Consider the following 18,459-nt stretch of genomic DNA (forward strand, 5'->3'; position numbering starts at 1 on the left):
GGACATGGGACAGAGATGTGTGGGGTCAGGGAGAAAGCAGTGCTGTGGATGATGAAGGCCCAGCCCAGAAAACATAGAAGCCCTGTTAGCCTTTTAGCTGCTCATAGCCCAGGTCCCTGGGGTTGCTTACCCTGCAGCATTGCTGATGTAGTGTAGTAGTTGAAGGGCACATTTTTCACCAAGTATTTCTCTGGATCAAGGCTGGCCAGCTTTGCTCCCACCAGCACGGACTTGCCTGAGCCTGCAGAGCCGACCAGCATAACCGGCCGCCGCAGCTCCATAAGCCGCTCCATGAAGTAGCACACACGGATGGTCTCACTTGTGTGTACCAAACAAGCCTGGAGCAGAATGTGATAGGCATCATGTTCTGAGACATTCCAGGAGATGAGATTCTGCCATACGACAGCTTGTCTAATAGGGATGGCTCTGAGTATCCTTCCTAATTTCCACTGCTTGTCTATCTTGTGACTCACTGCCACTGTACTCTGAAGTTCAGTAGAGACCCACTACTGTCCTCTGTCTCCCTGAGGCATCTCCAAAGGGACCTGCAGGATCTTCTGGCCTTGCTCCCACCCCCCTGTCCTCTGTTCCTAATGATGCCAACTGGGTTCTCTATTTGTTTCCTTTCCTGTAGGGGACTCTGTGGCTTAATTACATCCAGGATTTGAAAACAAATGCATCTGGGGACCAACTGGTTTCTACAAAGTCAAATACTTGATACCACCTGGGGTCACTTCTGAGCACCCTCATGGGTACCATGTCCTTGGATATTCAGTCCCACTTACCTGCAAAGGCATCTCAGGGTCAAATTCAAACTGGGGGATGAGCTTGGCCCAGGGCTCAAATTTCTTGGTCTCTGGGTCGATGTAGTAGTCAAAGACAGTTCCTTGGGAAGGAAACTTGACTGTTTTGAACTCAGTCAGCCACCATTTGCTGAACTCTGCCCGGTAGTCTACAAGCTGCAAAGACAAGGCTGGTTAGTTCACAGATCCTCCAGAGCCCAAGGGGCCCAGGCAGGTAACCCTGGCACTGATGGAAGTCGAGGCAAGGGCACAAAGAGCTCCCGCCTATGTATGTCTCTAGGATGGAACAGCTCCCAGGAATGACAGAGCATTGGCCCTGTCAAAGACCAGAAGGTAGGGGATGCTCTGGGACAGATGTTGCCCTCTGGAAGTTTCTAGGGTTTAGATGTGTCCTAGCATTCATATGCTGGAAAGTTCATGTCCAAAGTCATATGTAAACATACTTGAAGGTGGGGCCTTCATAGAAAGGGGATGTAGGATGAAATGAGGTCACATGACAGGGTCTCCATGGTGGAGTTCAGAGAAGAGAAATTTAAGCTTGCACATTTTCTTTGACACCCATGGAATGCTCTCTGTTGTGATACATCAGGAAAACAGGTACATGTGCCAGACTCCCAGAACTCAAGCCTCTCAAACCAAGAGCTAAATGAATTTCTATTCTTTACTGATGTCCTAGCATGTGGTACAAAGGAAATGGAGTAAGATAACAACATACAGCATCCTGCCTTGCCAATGTGGCTACAACATTGCTGCTGGAATACACCACAATTGCCCAAAGGCAAAGAGGGCTGAGGGAGGGTTGAGGATGCAGAAGGGAGTAGGGTCCTTGACTGCCAGAAGAGCAAGCATGGACCAAGGCCTCCAGAAGAGACTAAGAAACCAGCTCCCACCCTCCCAGGCATCTGAGACCGAGCAATTTCATGACATAAATGAAGGTTGACAGCAAGGAACACAGTGCAGTGGAGCACAAAGAGCCACAGAGGCTAGTCACATCCTCCTGGGTCCCACTTCCATCATCTACAGATGAAGGTTCGAAAAGACTTTGAAAGCTTCCTTCAAGACCAAGTATAATATCCTGAAACAGCAGAGGAAGACACAGCCCATTGACCCTTCTGAAAGAAATAATAGGCTGTGTGTATACTTTCCCTGCCTTCGTATAAAGCACAAATCCCTTAGGGATAGAGTGCAACACCTGAGGTACTCCGTTGTGTTCAAGTTGAAACTCCGCAACTCGGCGGCACAGCAAAACCACACTGCAAACTCCCAGACATAGGAAATATCATGGAGACAACAGATGGCCATTGTAGGAGATAACCAGGGAGGACAGGGTAGAGATAGCATTCCAAGACTAGATGAGTGGCAGAGCTGGTGCGGAGGGATGAATCGGGAGGAATCAGTCTCCTGAGGGAGACAGGGGACTTCTCATTTTACTGTCCTCTGGTAAATAGGATAAAATTCTTTTGTTTCAAAATGAGGATGGAGGTTGACCTGGTGGCACACACATGTATCCCAGGAATCCAGAAGCTGAGGCAGGTGGACTAAGAGTTTAGGGCCAGCCTGGGCTAGATTGTGGGACCTGTCTCAAAACAATTAAAACACCAACCGAAAACCGAAACAAGAACAAGAGAATTGACAGAAATATGGACAGGCTTCTGTGTAGTTCTGATTATGATTTCAAGTCAGATTAAGGGAATGTTGTCTTTTTTTTTCTCTTCTCTAATTTTAATCACAGGGAAAAACGCCCATTTTAACCCATGGATGAAGTCCTTAGAGACCCTTTTGGTTTCTGGGGAGACCTCAAGTTGAGGCTACCTTTAGAAAGAACATGTCTGTCCATCCTCTCCTCATCTCAATTAATCCTTGATCTACCTGGTTTGTTCTTGGGCAGGTTGGGTCACACTAATCTGTCCCCTTGCCACCCCATAATCTGGCACTTGATCTCAGCTGCCACTCTGACTGAAGACAAGATGACCCCTGCTAACCGAGCCATTGGTTGGCCCCCTTTGTATTCAGCTCTGTGGGGCTTTTTTGGAGAAATGTATTTTAATGAAATCTAGTCTCCCATGGCTTCAAATTCCATTATAGCCATGCCCTTTAACCTAGATAACGTTAAAATGTTACTGATATCCCATTATAGAGTTTGGGATCTGATTTCACCACATTCAGTCTTCACAATGCTCTGAATCATCCTGGCTGTTTAGAATGATCCCTGTTTTGTATATCTAAGCCCCTACACCAGTCTTGTGTTCTCTCTGCCATGTCTCTGTGGGAGATCACTTTCTGTGACTGTTGAAAAGTATTCACCAGGACTGTGTTGATTTTTTTTTTTAAATTGGACCTTCCACACAGGCATAGGCTCCATTTTTGTTTAGTGTATGGCCTTATTGACAGGTTTTTAAGTGAGGCACCATTGGTGGTGCTGATGCAAATATCTGGCCAAAATCCTACTCTCTAATTACAGCACTCTCTTTGATGTTTGGCTTTAATGTGGTTGTGTGGGACTGCAGGCATTCCCTGCTGCTAACAGCTTTCCCATGTGTTTCTCCCTATAAGCCAGCATGGCTGCCCATAGTTACAAGAGCTTAAGATACCTAGGAAGGGTGCTTTCTTCCAGGCTTTTAGAAAGAGTGGAGTGGATTTAAATATCTCTACGGTAGACTGGAAAATTGGTCACGTGTCTATGTGTCTTCATCCTGACACCCCACTGCTAATGTGGGTGAGGTGCCCAGGAGTGGCTAGCTGACATCTCAGCAGCTAGAAGGCCAGAGCCTGCATTTGATGGAAGCATAAGCCTCTGCATTTGGGGATGTTTGTGCCTTCCAGCCAAATGTCACCCATCCAGCACACTCTGCCTCTGAGGGGAACTGTTAGTGCAATAGCAGTTCAACAGCAGTCTGAAGAATAGCACCTGTGGACTACAGAGCAGACACAGAACTTCTTAGATGTCCTGGAGCCTGTACATCTTTCCTTTCCTACCCTCAAGGCATCTAAGTCTGGGCTGGGATCAGGGAATGCGGAGCCTGTGAGAGCTGCCCTGTGTTGTCTGAGCAGCATGCAATGATGGATGGGTGTTAGAACAAGGGCTTGTGCACCCTGTGAAGGAGCAAAGCATTTAGACCCCTGCTCTCACTCCTTGCCTTTTCAGATTTTTCAAATATGGCTTTGTCCTGCAAGGCTGAAAACAAGAGCTCTAGATGGCTTAGAAGATGGGTTAGCTGGTCAAGTGCTTGCCACACAAGCTTGAAGACCCTAGTTCAAACTCCCACACCCATTTAAAAGTTGAACACAGCAGTGTATGGCTATAATCCCAGGGCTGGGGGTCTCTAGGGTATACTGGACAGCCAGTCTAGGTTAGTCAATGAGCTCCAGGTCACAGTAAGAGACTGTCATCTAAAAAATGTTGTAGAGCAATTGAGGAAGATATGTGACACTGATTTCTGACCTCCACATGCATGTGCACACATGTACATGTACACACACACACACACACATACACACACACACACACACACACACACACACACACAGAGACAGAGAGAGAGAGAGAGAGAGAGAGAGAGAGAGAGAGAGAGAGAGAGAGAGAGTGCTAGCCCCACAGTCAACCCAGACTAGAAGGAGTAAATAATAACTCTGTAGCAGTCACAGCTTATCTGGCTTCCTGTTGTGAGATAGCACCAGGTATTTCTGTATAGCTGAATATTTAGGTTAGGAGAATATTGCTAACAAACATGTATTAGGCCAGCATTATTCTCAGTACCTTCCACATGTCCGCATTGGGGGATTTAGAACAATATCCTCATCAACAACCCAGGAGCTGTCAGCATCCTCTGGACACACAGGGAGAGGAAGGAAGACAAAGGCTGAATTTCTAACTCACTGTTTCTGAGATAATATTGACAGTTACAATTTAAATCCTGTCAATGTTTTCTCTTTTCCTTCCCTGCTTCCCTTCCTTCTTCTTTCTTTCCATTTTCTTTATTTTCTCACTGGTTAATCTGAACCTTTTTATTGATACATAAAGCTGCAGCTATTCCATGTATACAATGTAGTATAAGTATAAGCTTGTGAGGTCATCGCCATAATCAGTGCATAAACCTACCCAATGCATCCCAATTTCCTGTACTCCTCTACTTTCTATTATTATTGCTGTGTTTTGGGATAAACACACCAGAACACACAATCCCTTTATGAAAATATGATGTTTACAGGGAGATATTAAGTGAAATAAGCCAGGCACAGAGGGACAAATTCTACAAATGAAATGAATGCAAAATAGTCAAACTCATAGAAGCAGAGGGTGGGATAATAATAGCTAGAGACTATGGGGAGCAGAAAGTAGTACGTCTTGGTCAAATGGGTAAGTCTAAGATGAACAAATCTATACAGAATTGTTCCTATAGTTAAAAAAACTTTTATGTGGATTTAAACAATTGCTCACATAGTCCGTGTTCTTGACATCTTTATAACATGGTATGGTAGACAGACTCAGTTATAAAACACTGGTTTATATAATCTTGAATATGTTATGTCTAGATAAAGTATACTAAAGTAAAGAGAGGGGGTGTGAATATAGCAAGAGTTAAGGAATCCATTGCCAGGATATTCTGAGTCAACATCTCTATCCCTGACAAGCATGAGGCTATAGGGGTCAACACCTGGTGATAATCACTACTTGGTTTGCCACTCGCAGTTAACATTTGCCCTGGCCTTCTCTGTGTTTAAGGAATGTAGAGACATCCTGGCGAACTCTGCCTTGCTACAGAGTAAGTAGCACTTGCTTCTGAAGAGCTCTAGAGCTAAAAATACTCCTCTCACTTAGGTTTCTACAATACAACACTCTCCCAGCCCTCTCTATCAAACACAAATCCCCTGGCAGAGAATCATAACATACCCCAGTGCTTGTCTAAGCCCCAGCACTGCACAGCATTCCATGAAAGCAGAGATGTGCTCCCCAGCTCAGAAAGCAACAGCTCCAAACACTGTGAGGCCCTTGTCAGGGGTTCCGTGCCTTTAGTGTAGCAGTGTGTGGGTAAACTGCCCTGATGTGATGTTCAATAGCCTGCCTTCAGAGTCTGGGGAGGTGTCAGTTTTTACTACTGTACGCTTCAACATGGTGTTGATCTCAGCATGTCACTTACCTGATCTTGTACCATGGCACCGCCAAAAGCCCAGATGGCAGCAAACACAAAATAGAGTTCATACAATTCCTTGGGGCAGTCTGCAGGGATGTCCTCCTTGGTCAGGAGACACTCAAGGAGGTAGCACAGCATCTGGACCATGCTCTGCTCTGGGACTGGGATCATCTTCTTAAATCTGTGGGGGGCAGGGAGAGAGAGAGAGAGAGAGAGAGAGAGAGAGAGAGAGAGAGAGAGAGAGATTCTAAGACTCCATGAGTATTCCACTCTTGTGGTGGAACTGCACAGCCATGGAAGCCCATTGGTTTCAGGGACTCATGGTTTGTCATGTACTTTGGGAGCATAGAGGACCATGGTGCTATGTAGGTCTTCATTATCTATAGCGACTCTCAGGTCAGTTTCCTTTAAAGAATGGGAGCTCAGAGCTTTTAGAGAGAAGGTTTCTTGTCTGACCTGTCCACTGATAACCTCTTTTCCTTCTCCATCTCTGTTTGCATTGAAATTTTCTTCATGGTATTTGGGGAATGCAGGATGCGGGACAAAATGAGCTGGTGTTCAGGTTTTCACCCATCTGGCAATTTCTTCAAAACCTAAAGAGAAGCTAAATTCTGGGGATGTAGCTTAGCTGTAGAGCACTTGCCTGGTGTACACAAGGTCCTGGGTCAATTTCCAGCACCACATACGCATGTACACATACACTCACACACACACACACACACACACACACACACACACACACTCATGCACACATGCTCATAAGTCACATACCCCCCCCCTTTTATCCCTCCATCTGTATGGATGGTATACATCACATAACCATACACCCACTTCTCATCACATTCTGCTATGGAATGTAATCTTCCTAGGCTATGGGAGGCAGAGTCTCTGTTAGTTAGTATTATTAGATAAGCAGCACTATCAATGACCACCTTAAAAGTCATTTACCTCCCTTGGGCCTATGAGCTGCTCAGCATCCACTTTCTCCAGTGTTGTTTTTTTGCAGCTGTTTCTAATCTGTCTGTAGTCCTTACAACAGTAAGACTGTGCGAGTGTGCGGTTTAACAGTAGACATTACTTCTGCCAAGTCTAATGAGCCACCCATCATTTGCTCAATACCCACTTGTGACAGCATAATAAAATGGAATTATCTCCAGCTCCATATTGGATGAGGCACCAAAATAAGTCATGCCAGCTGTCCTTCTACTTCAAAATGAGCACCCAAACAACCCAGGTAGGACCATCTTGCAACTTAGACCTGTCAACTTCTTAGTAATAGTGAAGACCAAAGTGGGATTGCAATGAGAACCTCGGTGTGCAGCAAACACCCCATCTTCCACAGGAAATCGAGGATTTGTCTTGAGGAAAAAGCAGGGGACTGGCTTCAGTTGGATTGCTCTGAGCTGGGAAGAATGGTGCCTGGGAAACCCAAGGGGCTTGTGGATCTGAGATCAGAGTGTACAGAAGTTTCTAGCTGTGGTATCCTGAGTTCCAGTTTGTCAAACGAAGGGAGAAAAAAGGATTTTCTGGAATCCGGTCTGCATGTAGGGTTGTTTGCAAACTAAAGGATCACCTTGCAGGATTTGGTGTGACCAGTAGCACACTCACCAGTGGATGAAGGAGTGGGACACATATTTTTAAACAAATGTAGATGGGAGATGCTAGTGATGAGGAGGGGCACAAGGAGCTCCCATATCTTCCAAAGGAAGGAGCTAGATTTAGATAGTAGCCATGCATACACAGGTCCAGCCAAGTGACATTCCTCTCCCTTTTCTCTTTGCACTATCTTCTTTCATCTCTGAGGGACAAGAAGATAGTTCTGAGGATGGGAAAGAAGAAGTGAAGAACACTGCCCATCCTCACTGTGGGACAGAGCTTCTAGGCTAGAAGTCTCCACTATAAATAAGGTTTGTTTCTTTAAATTCTCAGTGCACTGAGTGTATGTGTGTGTGTGTATGTGTGTGTGTGTGTGTGTGTGTGTGTGTGTGTGTGTGTGTGTGAGAGAGAGAGAGAGAGAGAGAGAGAGAGAGAGACTAGAAGTGAACATATAGATATTTATTACCAAATAATAACTTTGTAAACATTGACTCAGATCTTTTGTAAATGCTTGCTTGTTCAAGACAGTCATCGTGCTATGTAACTCCATATTATACTCTCCCACCACATCTTCCACAGTTCCATGATTCCACACATGTGCCACCATGCATATCCCATACCTAGATCTTACCCAGGGGCAGGAGATGAGACAGCCCCCACAAAAGAGTTTTGAAGGGACAATAAAGTTGTTTTATTATTATGCTTTGTTAAGTGAATGATACTAAAACCCTTAACACATGAGATCCAAGATGGCCAGCAACTCACAGGCACATTCTGCTAGACTCTTCAGGGGATAAATTGGGAGAAGTTAGATAACAGCTCAGAAGAGATGGACAGCATTCTTCAAATACCCATAGCTTTAATAGAAAATGAACCATGGGACTTTAAAAAGCAGGGGACAAAGCTCAGTGTTTTTCCCAGAGGGATCTTCTCTCTTTAGGGAGCTTTCCTTCCCCTAGTAAAGAGAGAGTGCCAACCGCAGGCAGCAGTAGCCACAGTGTAAGGCAGAGAGCCTCAGGAAGTCTGTATGGTACTTTTAGAAACAGATGTTTTAGAGGGCTGGAAAATGCGATGGGGGAAGGAGGCAGACCAAAGTGTGCTGCAATGGCAGAAAGAGGAGACACGCTGGGAAAAGCATCTCTTCTTAGACTACAGGGGAACAGCAGTGAAAACCATCTTACAAAGATCCCTGCTGAGTTGGTGGATAGGTGGTATAAGACCATCTGCAAACTGTGCTCTGGAGAAGCTCAGAGCAAGTGCCATGGGAGTATATACTGACACCTGGTCTAGAATACTTCTAGACCACTGGGAAGAAACTTTGAATCAGAGCCTCACACAGTAGTCAGTGAAGTGGAAACCTGGTTAGATCCAGAGTTTGTAGGGGAACAAGTGGGGTGGCCAACACTAGGAAGGACTGCCTAGGAGAAGGGCCAATATTACAACCAGGTTCCTGAAGTTTACCCAGAGGTCTGGCCAGCGCCTGTGGCCTGACTTTGCAAAGAACCACTTGGCGGTGTGTCAGGCATCTAGGAGCCTGGGGAGGAATACTGAAGGACTTGAGATTAGAACCCACAAAGTATGACATATTATATTCATGCTCTCTCCCCAGCCATGTCTCTCTTTGCATCAATTCCCCCTTTGCTTTATACCCAATGCCAACTTTGTATGAGGTCATGCCAGAAGATGATACCAGAAAAAGCTTTTGACAAAATCCAACATGTCTTCATAATAAAAGCTCTGAAAAAAAAAAAAAAACCCTGGCAACAGAAGGAACATCTCTACAAATAATAACGTCTGTATATTATAAACCTACAACTGACATCATAGCACATGGGTGAACCTCAAAGCATCTCCTCTTTAGTCAGGATTAAGACAGAAGTGTTGTGTTCACTCTTCCCACTCTTGCTCCATATGGTGCTTGAAGTCTTAGCTATAGCAATAACACAGTATACATAAACAAAAGGGCTATGATTAGGAAAATAAGTCAATGTATCTTCATTAGGGATATAAAAAATCCCTAAGAAAACTCTTGGAAATGATTAATATTTTCATAAACATCAATATATAAAATCAGCATCATACTGGGGCAAAGAACTTGTGGCTAGGTGGGTCATAGTCCTTAGGGGGGAAACCTATTAATATTTTGCTAAATGGACACAGTATTCAAACAACTCCCCTGACTTATTGCTGTATTCACAAATTAGTGCACCTCTCAATCCTCACCAGAGAAGCTTCTTGCAGTAGACAGTGATTATTGCAGGGACTCTACTCTTCAATGTACAGAAGACTGTTACAATAATGTGGAGTGTTAAGACCCAAACAGGAGGATATAAAAAATCCCTAAGAAAACTCTTGAAAGATGAAGTGATCATAGCAGATGATGAGGTAGAAAGAGTGCAAGAACTAGAGCTAGTGGATGGCTATAAGAAAACAGTGTTTTCTACATACACAGGGCAGTAGGTTGCACAGATTCATTAAAAATAATTGTGACCACATGCATAAGACCAGTGTGAGCTCAGACAAACATCTCAGCATGGAGGAAAAGAGGTGGACACAAAAGCCTACCTCTAGATGAAGAGCTATTAGCATTTAACAGCTGCTAGGAGAAGGAAAGTCATTTTTTTAAGCACATGACTCATGGTAGGGCAAAGACTCTCCAGAGCAGGTCTCACATTCAAGTGTATTTGGGCAACACAAATTGAACTCCATTTTTTTAAAAGGGAGAACAAGAAGTTGGGTGGAGAGGGAGGTGTTACATGGGTCTGGGAGGAGTATGGGGAGGGAGAAATAAATATGATTGAAATATATTACATGAAATTCTCTAATAAGTATAAAATAATATTAAAATCAGTATCCTTCCTAAATAACAATCACCAACATCCTGAGAAAGAAATATGGGGAGCAATTGCATTCACAATTGTTTCAAAAATAAACCTTGGCATAACCTAACTAAGGAAGCAAAAGATCTGTATAAGGAAAACTTAGAATATTTAGGAAAGAAACTTAACAACACCTTAGAAGCTCTAAAGCCTGCCCATGCTCATGGATGAAAAGAATTAACATTGTGAAAGTGTTACAAAAGTTATTTATATATTCAGTGCAATATCTATAAAAATTTCCAATTACATTTGTCACAGACCTAGAAAAAAAAAGTAAGTTCATATCAAAACACACAATGCCATGGATATCCAAAGCAATCTTAAGCAGAAATGACACAGATGGAAATATCATATCATCTGATCTCAAATTATACTACAAAGCCATAGAGACAAAGACAGCAGTGTGTAGACACAAAAGCAGGTATATAGACCCATAGGATGCAATAGATAACCTCCATATTAATCCACACAGTCAGTTTTTGACTAAATTGCCAAAATCTCATATTGGAGGAAATACAGCTCCTTCAAGAAATAGTGCTGAGAAAACTGGAGCTTTGTTTTTGTTTGTTTGTTTGTTTTGTTTTTTTTTGGTTTTTTTTTTTTTTAAGAATGAAACGAGATCCCTATTTGTCAACATGCAAAACAATTAACTTCAAATGATCAATGGCCTTACTGTAAGACCTGAGGCTTTGAAATTGTTAGAAGAAAAAGTAGGGAAATATTTCAAGATATAGGCCTAGGTAAGGAGTTTCTAAATAGGACTGTAGTTGCTTGTAAAATAATGTCAATGGTTGCTAAGTAGCTCCTCATGAAATTATGAAGATTCTTTTTGTATGCAGAATAGGAAATAATTCAGTGAAAAGACAGCCAAGAGGGAGAGAGAAAACCTTTTCTAGTTACATATCTGATAGAGGATCACTATCTAGAATATGTAAAGAAACCCCCAAAACTAAACAAACAAACAAAACTCCAAACAACTCAATGAAAAAAAAAAAGTACTAATGAAATGAACCGACAGGTCTAAAAAGATGAAACACAATGATCAGTACACATGTGAAAAAAAAAATGTTCCCCCTCACTAGCCACAAGAGAAATGCAAAGCATAACAACTCTGAGAGTCTGTTGTACTCCAATCAGAATGGCAGTCACTGAGGAAGATGTAGACAAGAGGGGACACTTATATATACTGCTGGTGGGAATGTAAACCAGTCCAGTGACTATGGAAATCCCCATGTGAGTTTCTAAAAACACTAATAATACACCTGCCATATAACCCAACTATACCACTCCTGGGTAATTACTGGGAGGTCTCCACATCAACTTATCACAGAGTTATATAGCTGAGTTGTAGACTCATCCTGGGTGTCCAGCAACAGAAGGATGGATAGGGGAATGTGGTATAGACACATAACAGAAATTTTCTTCTGTCATAAAGATGAATGAAGCTGTGTCTTTTGTAAGGAACACAATTGCAGAAGATAATCATATTAAGCAAATGAAGCTAATCTCAGAAAGACAACTATATTTTTTCTTACTTAAATCCCTAGGTTTTGCATAAAAACCTAGTATCATGTTTGTATTCATGATGGGAAAGTAGAGGCAAAACTTGGCCAGGAGAACAAAGAGGGCTAATGGGCATGGGAGTGGGGGAGTGAAAGAGTATGGAGGAGATCCATTGTGGGTACAACAGATGCAATCACATGACAATGCCTTTATGTGACACAGTAGCATGTACAATGAATGTACACAATAAAACAAAACAAATCCTAATATATGTTTGTGTCACACAGGGTCCCAGCAGAAACTAAAAGAAGAGGGACCAGCTGTAGTACAGCATTTTCCTTGGAGATTGAAACGTTCTATCCTGCAGGGAAACTCTTTAAGACAGAGATAAACCACTCAAAATCTCCCCAGGAAGCCCCTGAAAGTAACCAGGTTCACGAGGTCCCTCCTCAATGGTATGTAAACAGGGAAGACTATTGGGAGTCACTCTCAGACAAGCCAAGCTGCAAAGAAGACTCCCAGACTAGACCAGCTGCCTGGAAGAAGCAGAAACCAGCTGAGCTGCCTGGAAAAGGTTTAGATCTATTGAGTCATTTGGAAGGGATACCTCAACAAGTTGAGCTGCCTGAAGGCAGTGCAGTGTGTTCAAGGTTCCCAGCTTTGTGAGCTGTCATTGTGCTGCGTGGGCTTTGCGGGTGGAGCTGTCTTTGAGTCATTTCTGCTCCTGTAAGTAACCCTGTAGTGGGTAGCCATTTCAGCCATGGCCTGGAAGTTCCAACCCCCATTGAGGCTTCCGTAATGGTCATGCCTACAAGGTAGGGCTGAGAGAGGACGCTGAAGACACAGGATTGAGATGGGAGGGATCTCTTTGGTTCCTGGACCCTGGACACTGGAGGAAGACTGAGCAGAGTTATCCGGAGAACATCACTGGACTGCACCATACCTTTGCCAGACCCTACAACCTACCTATCCCTTCATTTGTAAGTTACCCCACAAAATAAACCTCCCTTTTTAACTACGTGGAGTGGCCTTAATAATTTCACCAATATAACCTCTCACCCATATTCCTGTAAGTGGCCCCCATAAAACTCCTTGGTTCAATAGGTTGCACATTGGTAGTCTGTCATGGGCTTCCTATCTGGTGCTAGTAGACATATGTATTGTGTCTTCCCAAGAAATCTGTGTCACACAACACTAGCCCATCCTGCTGACACCTCATCCTTCTTTGATATTCTAGCTGTGTATGGTGCTTACTTGAGACACTGTATTATCATTTTAAGAGTCTGCTGGCTTCAAGAGAGCCATCAAACACAAAGGACCCAGGGCCCAGAGCCACCAGGAGGTGAAGGCTTTCAAAGGCTTCAGAGGTGGAAAAATAGTTAGGAACCTCCAAATCAAAATCAGTGTCAATTAAATAACTAGGATATACTACCATCTCAATTAGTAGACCACAGCTCCATTTCTAGTTGTACAAAGTACACTGTTAATGTGGGTAGATTTATTATTTAGAGTGGGGCCAGGCAGGGAATATAGAGTTAGAGTGTCTGGGCCTCCTATGACTTTGTTGCATGTTGGAATTCTCCCTCCACACTGCCTCTGTCCTCGTGAGTAGTGAGTGACTGGAATCACAATGTGCTCAACAGGTCAGTGACTAATAAACTAGAGATTGTGTGGTGGGTTTTTCAATATTGTCTCAGATGACCATTCTTGGCCAAATTATGGTGATGGGTCTCAAGGTTCCAGAATAATACATCAAATGGAACATAAACACATGTACCAACCCACAAACTGGAAATGAATGAGAGAGAAGTAGGTTTTCAGTCTGGGAGCATTTTTGTTGACTCATGTACTATTTTTTTTTGCTGTAACAGTTGTCCATTTAGTTAATTGTAATTAGTCTTCTGTTTAAGTGACAGGTGGGTCTATAATTTGTATCTTGAGTGTCTCCTAACACCAATGTGTTAGTGGCTTGGTCTCCATTTTAGTGCCATTGGGAGGGAGTGGAACCTTTACGAGGATGTGTGTAGTGGGGTCTTTAGTTTACTGGGCATGTGAATTTGCAAAGATATGGCAATATGATTTTTCTTCTTTCTTTTGCTTCCCCTATGTGAGAGGAGTGGTTTGGCTCTGCCACATGCACCTTCCATGTGTCTCTATAGACACCCTCAAAACAGAGTCATCTGATCATGGACTACAGATGTAGATCTAGAGCCAAGACTAATCTTTCATCTTTAAGAATTAATTATCTAGGGCATTTCTCTTTTGCAGGAATGGAAACCTATCACAGGTGGTCAGAGTAAACAAACTCACTGAATCTAGCATTGGCAGGATTGGTCAAGTGACATATCACATTTGATCCCATGTTAGGGAGAGGAAGTAGGTCTCATGTGCTTGAACAGTGTATCCTTTACCCTCGGGCCAGTTGGAGGGTCAGCTGTCTGCTCTGCAAACCTGAACTACTGGCAGCTATAGCCTCCTGTCAGAGAGTTGCCTCCATCAGGCATAACCATGTGGCTCCAAGGGAAAAACCTTCCTCCCATCTTCCTTATTTCTGCTCCTTTCTGGACTGACAAGTACCGTATGGCCATCCTACTGTGTGTTCCCCTCTGCCAACCACTGTGTCTAGAGAGCACTCATTTGGAGAACAGGACAGAACACCAGCAGGGCTTCAATTATGAGCCAGCAGGATCGTGATGGCTGCATTGATGCACTTTCTTCCTGTTTCTTGGCCTACCTGGTTCTGAGGGTGTCCAAGCAGGTAGGGAGGTATTTGTCAAACAAGATGGTCAGGTTGGCTCTCTCAGTCTGGACCTCCCTCTGGTCAATCCAGCTGCTCACTGGAGGGTTCCATCCCAGGTCTGCAGGGTTGATGTACAGGATCCCTGAGTGTATAGGGAATATGGTTAAGTGAGTATTCCATGCATGTCAGTAGATTTTTTCTCTCCAGGAAGTCAGCTTCTCAGTTTAAAAGTGTATAGAAGACTAGACACAGAACTGAGTCCTCACCTAGGTCAGAGAGGCACATGGATTTGGTCCTGAAGGCCAATGTCAAATAATGGGAGGAGAGAGAATAATGTTGGAAAGGAACTCAGGGTCAAGTCTAGATAGGAAGAAAGCAAGCTGGGAATGATCAGTAATGGTTGTCAGCATGTGGGAATATACAGTGAGTGAAATGGAGGTCCCCTAAGGATATGTCCATATCTTAATTGCTGGACACTCTCAATTTGGCATTATTTAACAAAAGCCTTTTTGGGTATAACTGAGTTAAATATCTTGAGATGAGAGTGTCATGAATTATCTAGATGGGACATTTGCCAATGTCAATTATATTTATACAGGGAGAAGGAGAGGGAGAGGAGAGGGAGAGGGAGAGGGAAGGGGAGGGGGAGAGGGAGAGGGAGGGAGGGAGGGAGGGAGAGAGAGAGAGAGAGAGAGAGAGAGAGAGAGAGAGAGAGAGAGAGAGAGTTAATAAATCTATGTGAAGACTGGAATAACAGGTCCATAGGCCAAGGACTGCCTAAGCTCTGAGATACAATGGTAATGCTTCTAAGAGCCATTGGAGGGAGCACAGCCTTGCTGACCTTAATTTTGGATGTCTGACTTTTGGAAACATGGACAATACAATTTTGCAATTTCAAAGGCTACCAAGTATATGTAGCTTGTTAGACCTGCCACAGCCAGCCTAGAAAATGAAAAGAGAGGGGAGGCAGCCAGCTCTCCAGCTCTGTGTCCACCAATCTCAGTATGGACATTTAGAGAAAACCTGCTATTATGTCTGAGGACATAACATTTCTCTTTGTTATTTGTTTATTTTTATATTAGTTCATAAAAGCTTTGAGTAGTGAGTTACTGAGACACCAATGATATATAAAGCACCATACATGTAATGTACACTCCTTGTTTGTTTGGGATATATGAATCCATCTGTGAAACCATCACCACGGTGAAGGTTATCACTATGCCCATCACATCTAAGAGTTCTATGGTTCTCACACTCTGTTCTGTTTTTCAGTAAGTAAGTAAGATCCTAGAACCATGGCTGCATCCTGCCTTCAGCTTGATCATCTCATTAGAAAGGCACCTTTTGTTCAATAGTCTCTGCTAATAAATTGATCGAGTGGAGATGGAGGGAAGTTAAGATCATATTGCCACTGGCCACCAAGAGTTAATGAAAAGTGGTGATGCTTGCTTGTCTCCACTGACAAGGAGGCTAGACCTGGCCTGAATATCACCTAATTCAAGACATTCTGCAGTGGAAGTTGTCCAGATCAGGGACTCTTCCCCTTTCCACAGACACAGGATTTCTGAAGGTACCTGGGCCTCATGGTGCCTGTTTGCCCCTGTGGGTGTGGTTTAAGAGCTGAGAACTTGGCCAGTTTTGAAGGATTGGGTTCATAGTTCCTGTCTTGAGCTTCCTTCAGCACATGCCAAAGCAAAAATGATCCTATAAGTACCTGCCTCAACAGAGCCACTTGACTCGAAGGGTTGGCCATACCTGCTCTGGAGACAGTTGCTGGCGTGGCTGTGCGCAGGTGGCTGATCTCGAAAAGGAGACGCATTGTGGGGTTAAGGGGAATCCTTTCATTGCTTGCTAGGGTCAGTACCTGGGAAGCACAGGAGGAACAGTCACTTAGGATGGAGCTGTCATGGCTTGAAGGTGAAATGCTCCCACAGGCTAATAGGAACTCTTTGTCCTTGTCTGGCAGTGCTGTAGGGAGGTTATAGAATCCTTGGGCCTTGGGATCTGCCTGGCAGAGGTGGGTCATGGATGGCAGGCCTATGAAGGTGACAGCATGGTGCTGTTTCCAGTCCTGGGCTCTATATCCCATGAGCCAAGCTGTGAAGACCCCTCCCCATTTGTTTGTTCTTAGAGTGTCTTCCCACCATGATGAAACTGATGGAAGTCAGCCCTTTCTCCCTTAAGTTTCTTCTGTCAGGGATTTCTTCACAGTGAAAGAAAAAGTAGATGATACAGATGCATTGGTAGCTAGTGGGGTGTGATAGGATCGTGTCAGCTTGGGATGTGGATATGCTATAATTTGAGAATGTTCCCCAAACAACATAAGAAGAAGAATCTTTTAGATGTGCTGGGGTCCTGAGACCTCCACCCCTGTATATGGATTAATGCTGAACACAAAAGGGCTTGAGTCTGAGTTCTATCCTTTGCTTTCTCGGCTAGAAAGCCTCCATTAGACACGGACCCCTGATCCTGAACTTACAGCCTCTAGAATTATGAACCAAATAAATGTCTTTTTCAGTATCCAGTGTTCTGTCACAGTAGCACAAAACATGGACAGGACTTCTGCCCACCACTCCTCCACACCCCTCAGGTCTTATTATGTAGCCCAGGCTGGCTGCAAACTCACCATGTAGCCCAAGGTGCCCTTGAATCAAAAAATCCCCCTGCTTCCACCTCTTGAGTGCTGGGGTGACGACTGTGCACCACCACACCCACGTATTTCCTACAACAATCCTTTCTCTTTATTCCTTTGCACCCCTCACCTCCACTATCAACTTTGCATCTCAGTGAGTCTGGAAAAAAGTTATTTAAAGACTCAAATCGATGTTGATAATTTGAATGAACCAGACCACACTAGAACAAATAAAACTATAAAAAGAAAGGGACTTCTGGTGTTACATTTCTGTTCTTCCTTCTAAGTGGCCCCACTGGGAAACTATGCATTTATTCTAATGATTCCATGACTGCTGGAGCCATTTGAACATTTCCAATCTGGACATGGTTTCTAAACAAGTTTAGAAGCAGCTACCAGCGTAACAATCGTTTTGCTGTGATGCCGTTAGTTTTCACTGTAAGAAATAACATACACTCTTTGGGGATAGGCATTTATCATCCTGGAGGGTGGGTGACAGACTCAGAATGTTTCTGATATTCAGTTTCCTTATTTATTAAAGGGAAATGAATTATAAAAAAAGATGTGAATGGATAACTACGATTTTTTTTTCTGCTCTAAAAATTAAATGAATCCACAGACAGGAGATTCTGAAAGCCATGAAAACAATACCAAAAGTAGGGTGGGCAACGACAGGGCCTCTCAAGCAGGCAGAGCGAGGACAGGCAATTTCTAGGGTGTCTCACTGAAGACACTAGTGATGGCTGCTTACCCTGGGGCTGGCCATCACCTGGGGTCAGGATTTCCAGGTGTGCTGTCACACTGGAAATTTGGCTTCTCAGATGAACATTGTACAGGGTCCTCCCCCAGATGAACATGGATGACATGGGGTCCTCCACCATGATACCTTGTTATCATCCATGACAGTGTTCAGAGACTCAATCCACATCGGGTCTATGTCGCCATCCAATAAGATCCACTTGGGCCCGTCATGGGAGATGTTGGCAAGCTCCCTCATGATGGAAGAGAACAGTCCTGAAAGGAATCGCAGACGGCTTCTTTTCAGCACCGGCCCTCTTTTTCTTTACCAGCCTCCCTGCATTGGCTACAACACTCATGGGGTGCAAACAGATGAGACCGGGCCAACCCAGCTTTGGATCTCACTCTATCTGGAACCTGACACGTGTGTCTGAGG

At 43.9% G+C, this 18,459-nt stretch overlaps 1 protein-coding gene across 1 annotated transcript in view; it reads right to left on the reverse strand.

Moving 5' to 3' along the window:
* Positions 1–18,459, reverse strand: part of Dnah9 (dynein axonemal heavy chain 9) — a 349,307-nt gene that overhangs the window by 186,183 nt on the left and 144,665 nt on the right. Inside the window, exons 33-38 of the mRNA XM_036196748.1 lie at positions 18,172–18,299; positions 16,409–16,517; positions 14,648–14,795; positions 5,942–6,116; positions 786–959; positions 131–338 (exon numbers count right to left, since the gene is read on the reverse strand). Coding sequence (XP_036052641.1) covers positions 131–338; positions 786–959; positions 5,942–6,116; positions 14,648–14,795; positions 16,409–16,517; positions 18,172–18,299 — 942 coding nt within the window. The remainder of the gene's footprint in view (positions 1–130; positions 339–785; positions 960–5,941; positions 6,117–14,647; positions 14,796–16,408; positions 16,518–18,171; positions 18,300–18,459) is intronic.

This window comes from Onychomys torridus, chromosome 8 (assembly GCF_903995425.1).
Source record: "Onychomys torridus chromosome 8, mOncTor1.1, whole genome shotgun sequence".
Classification (NCBI taxonomy): Eukaryota; Metazoa; Chordata; class Mammalia; order Rodentia; family Cricetidae; genus Onychomys; species Onychomys torridus.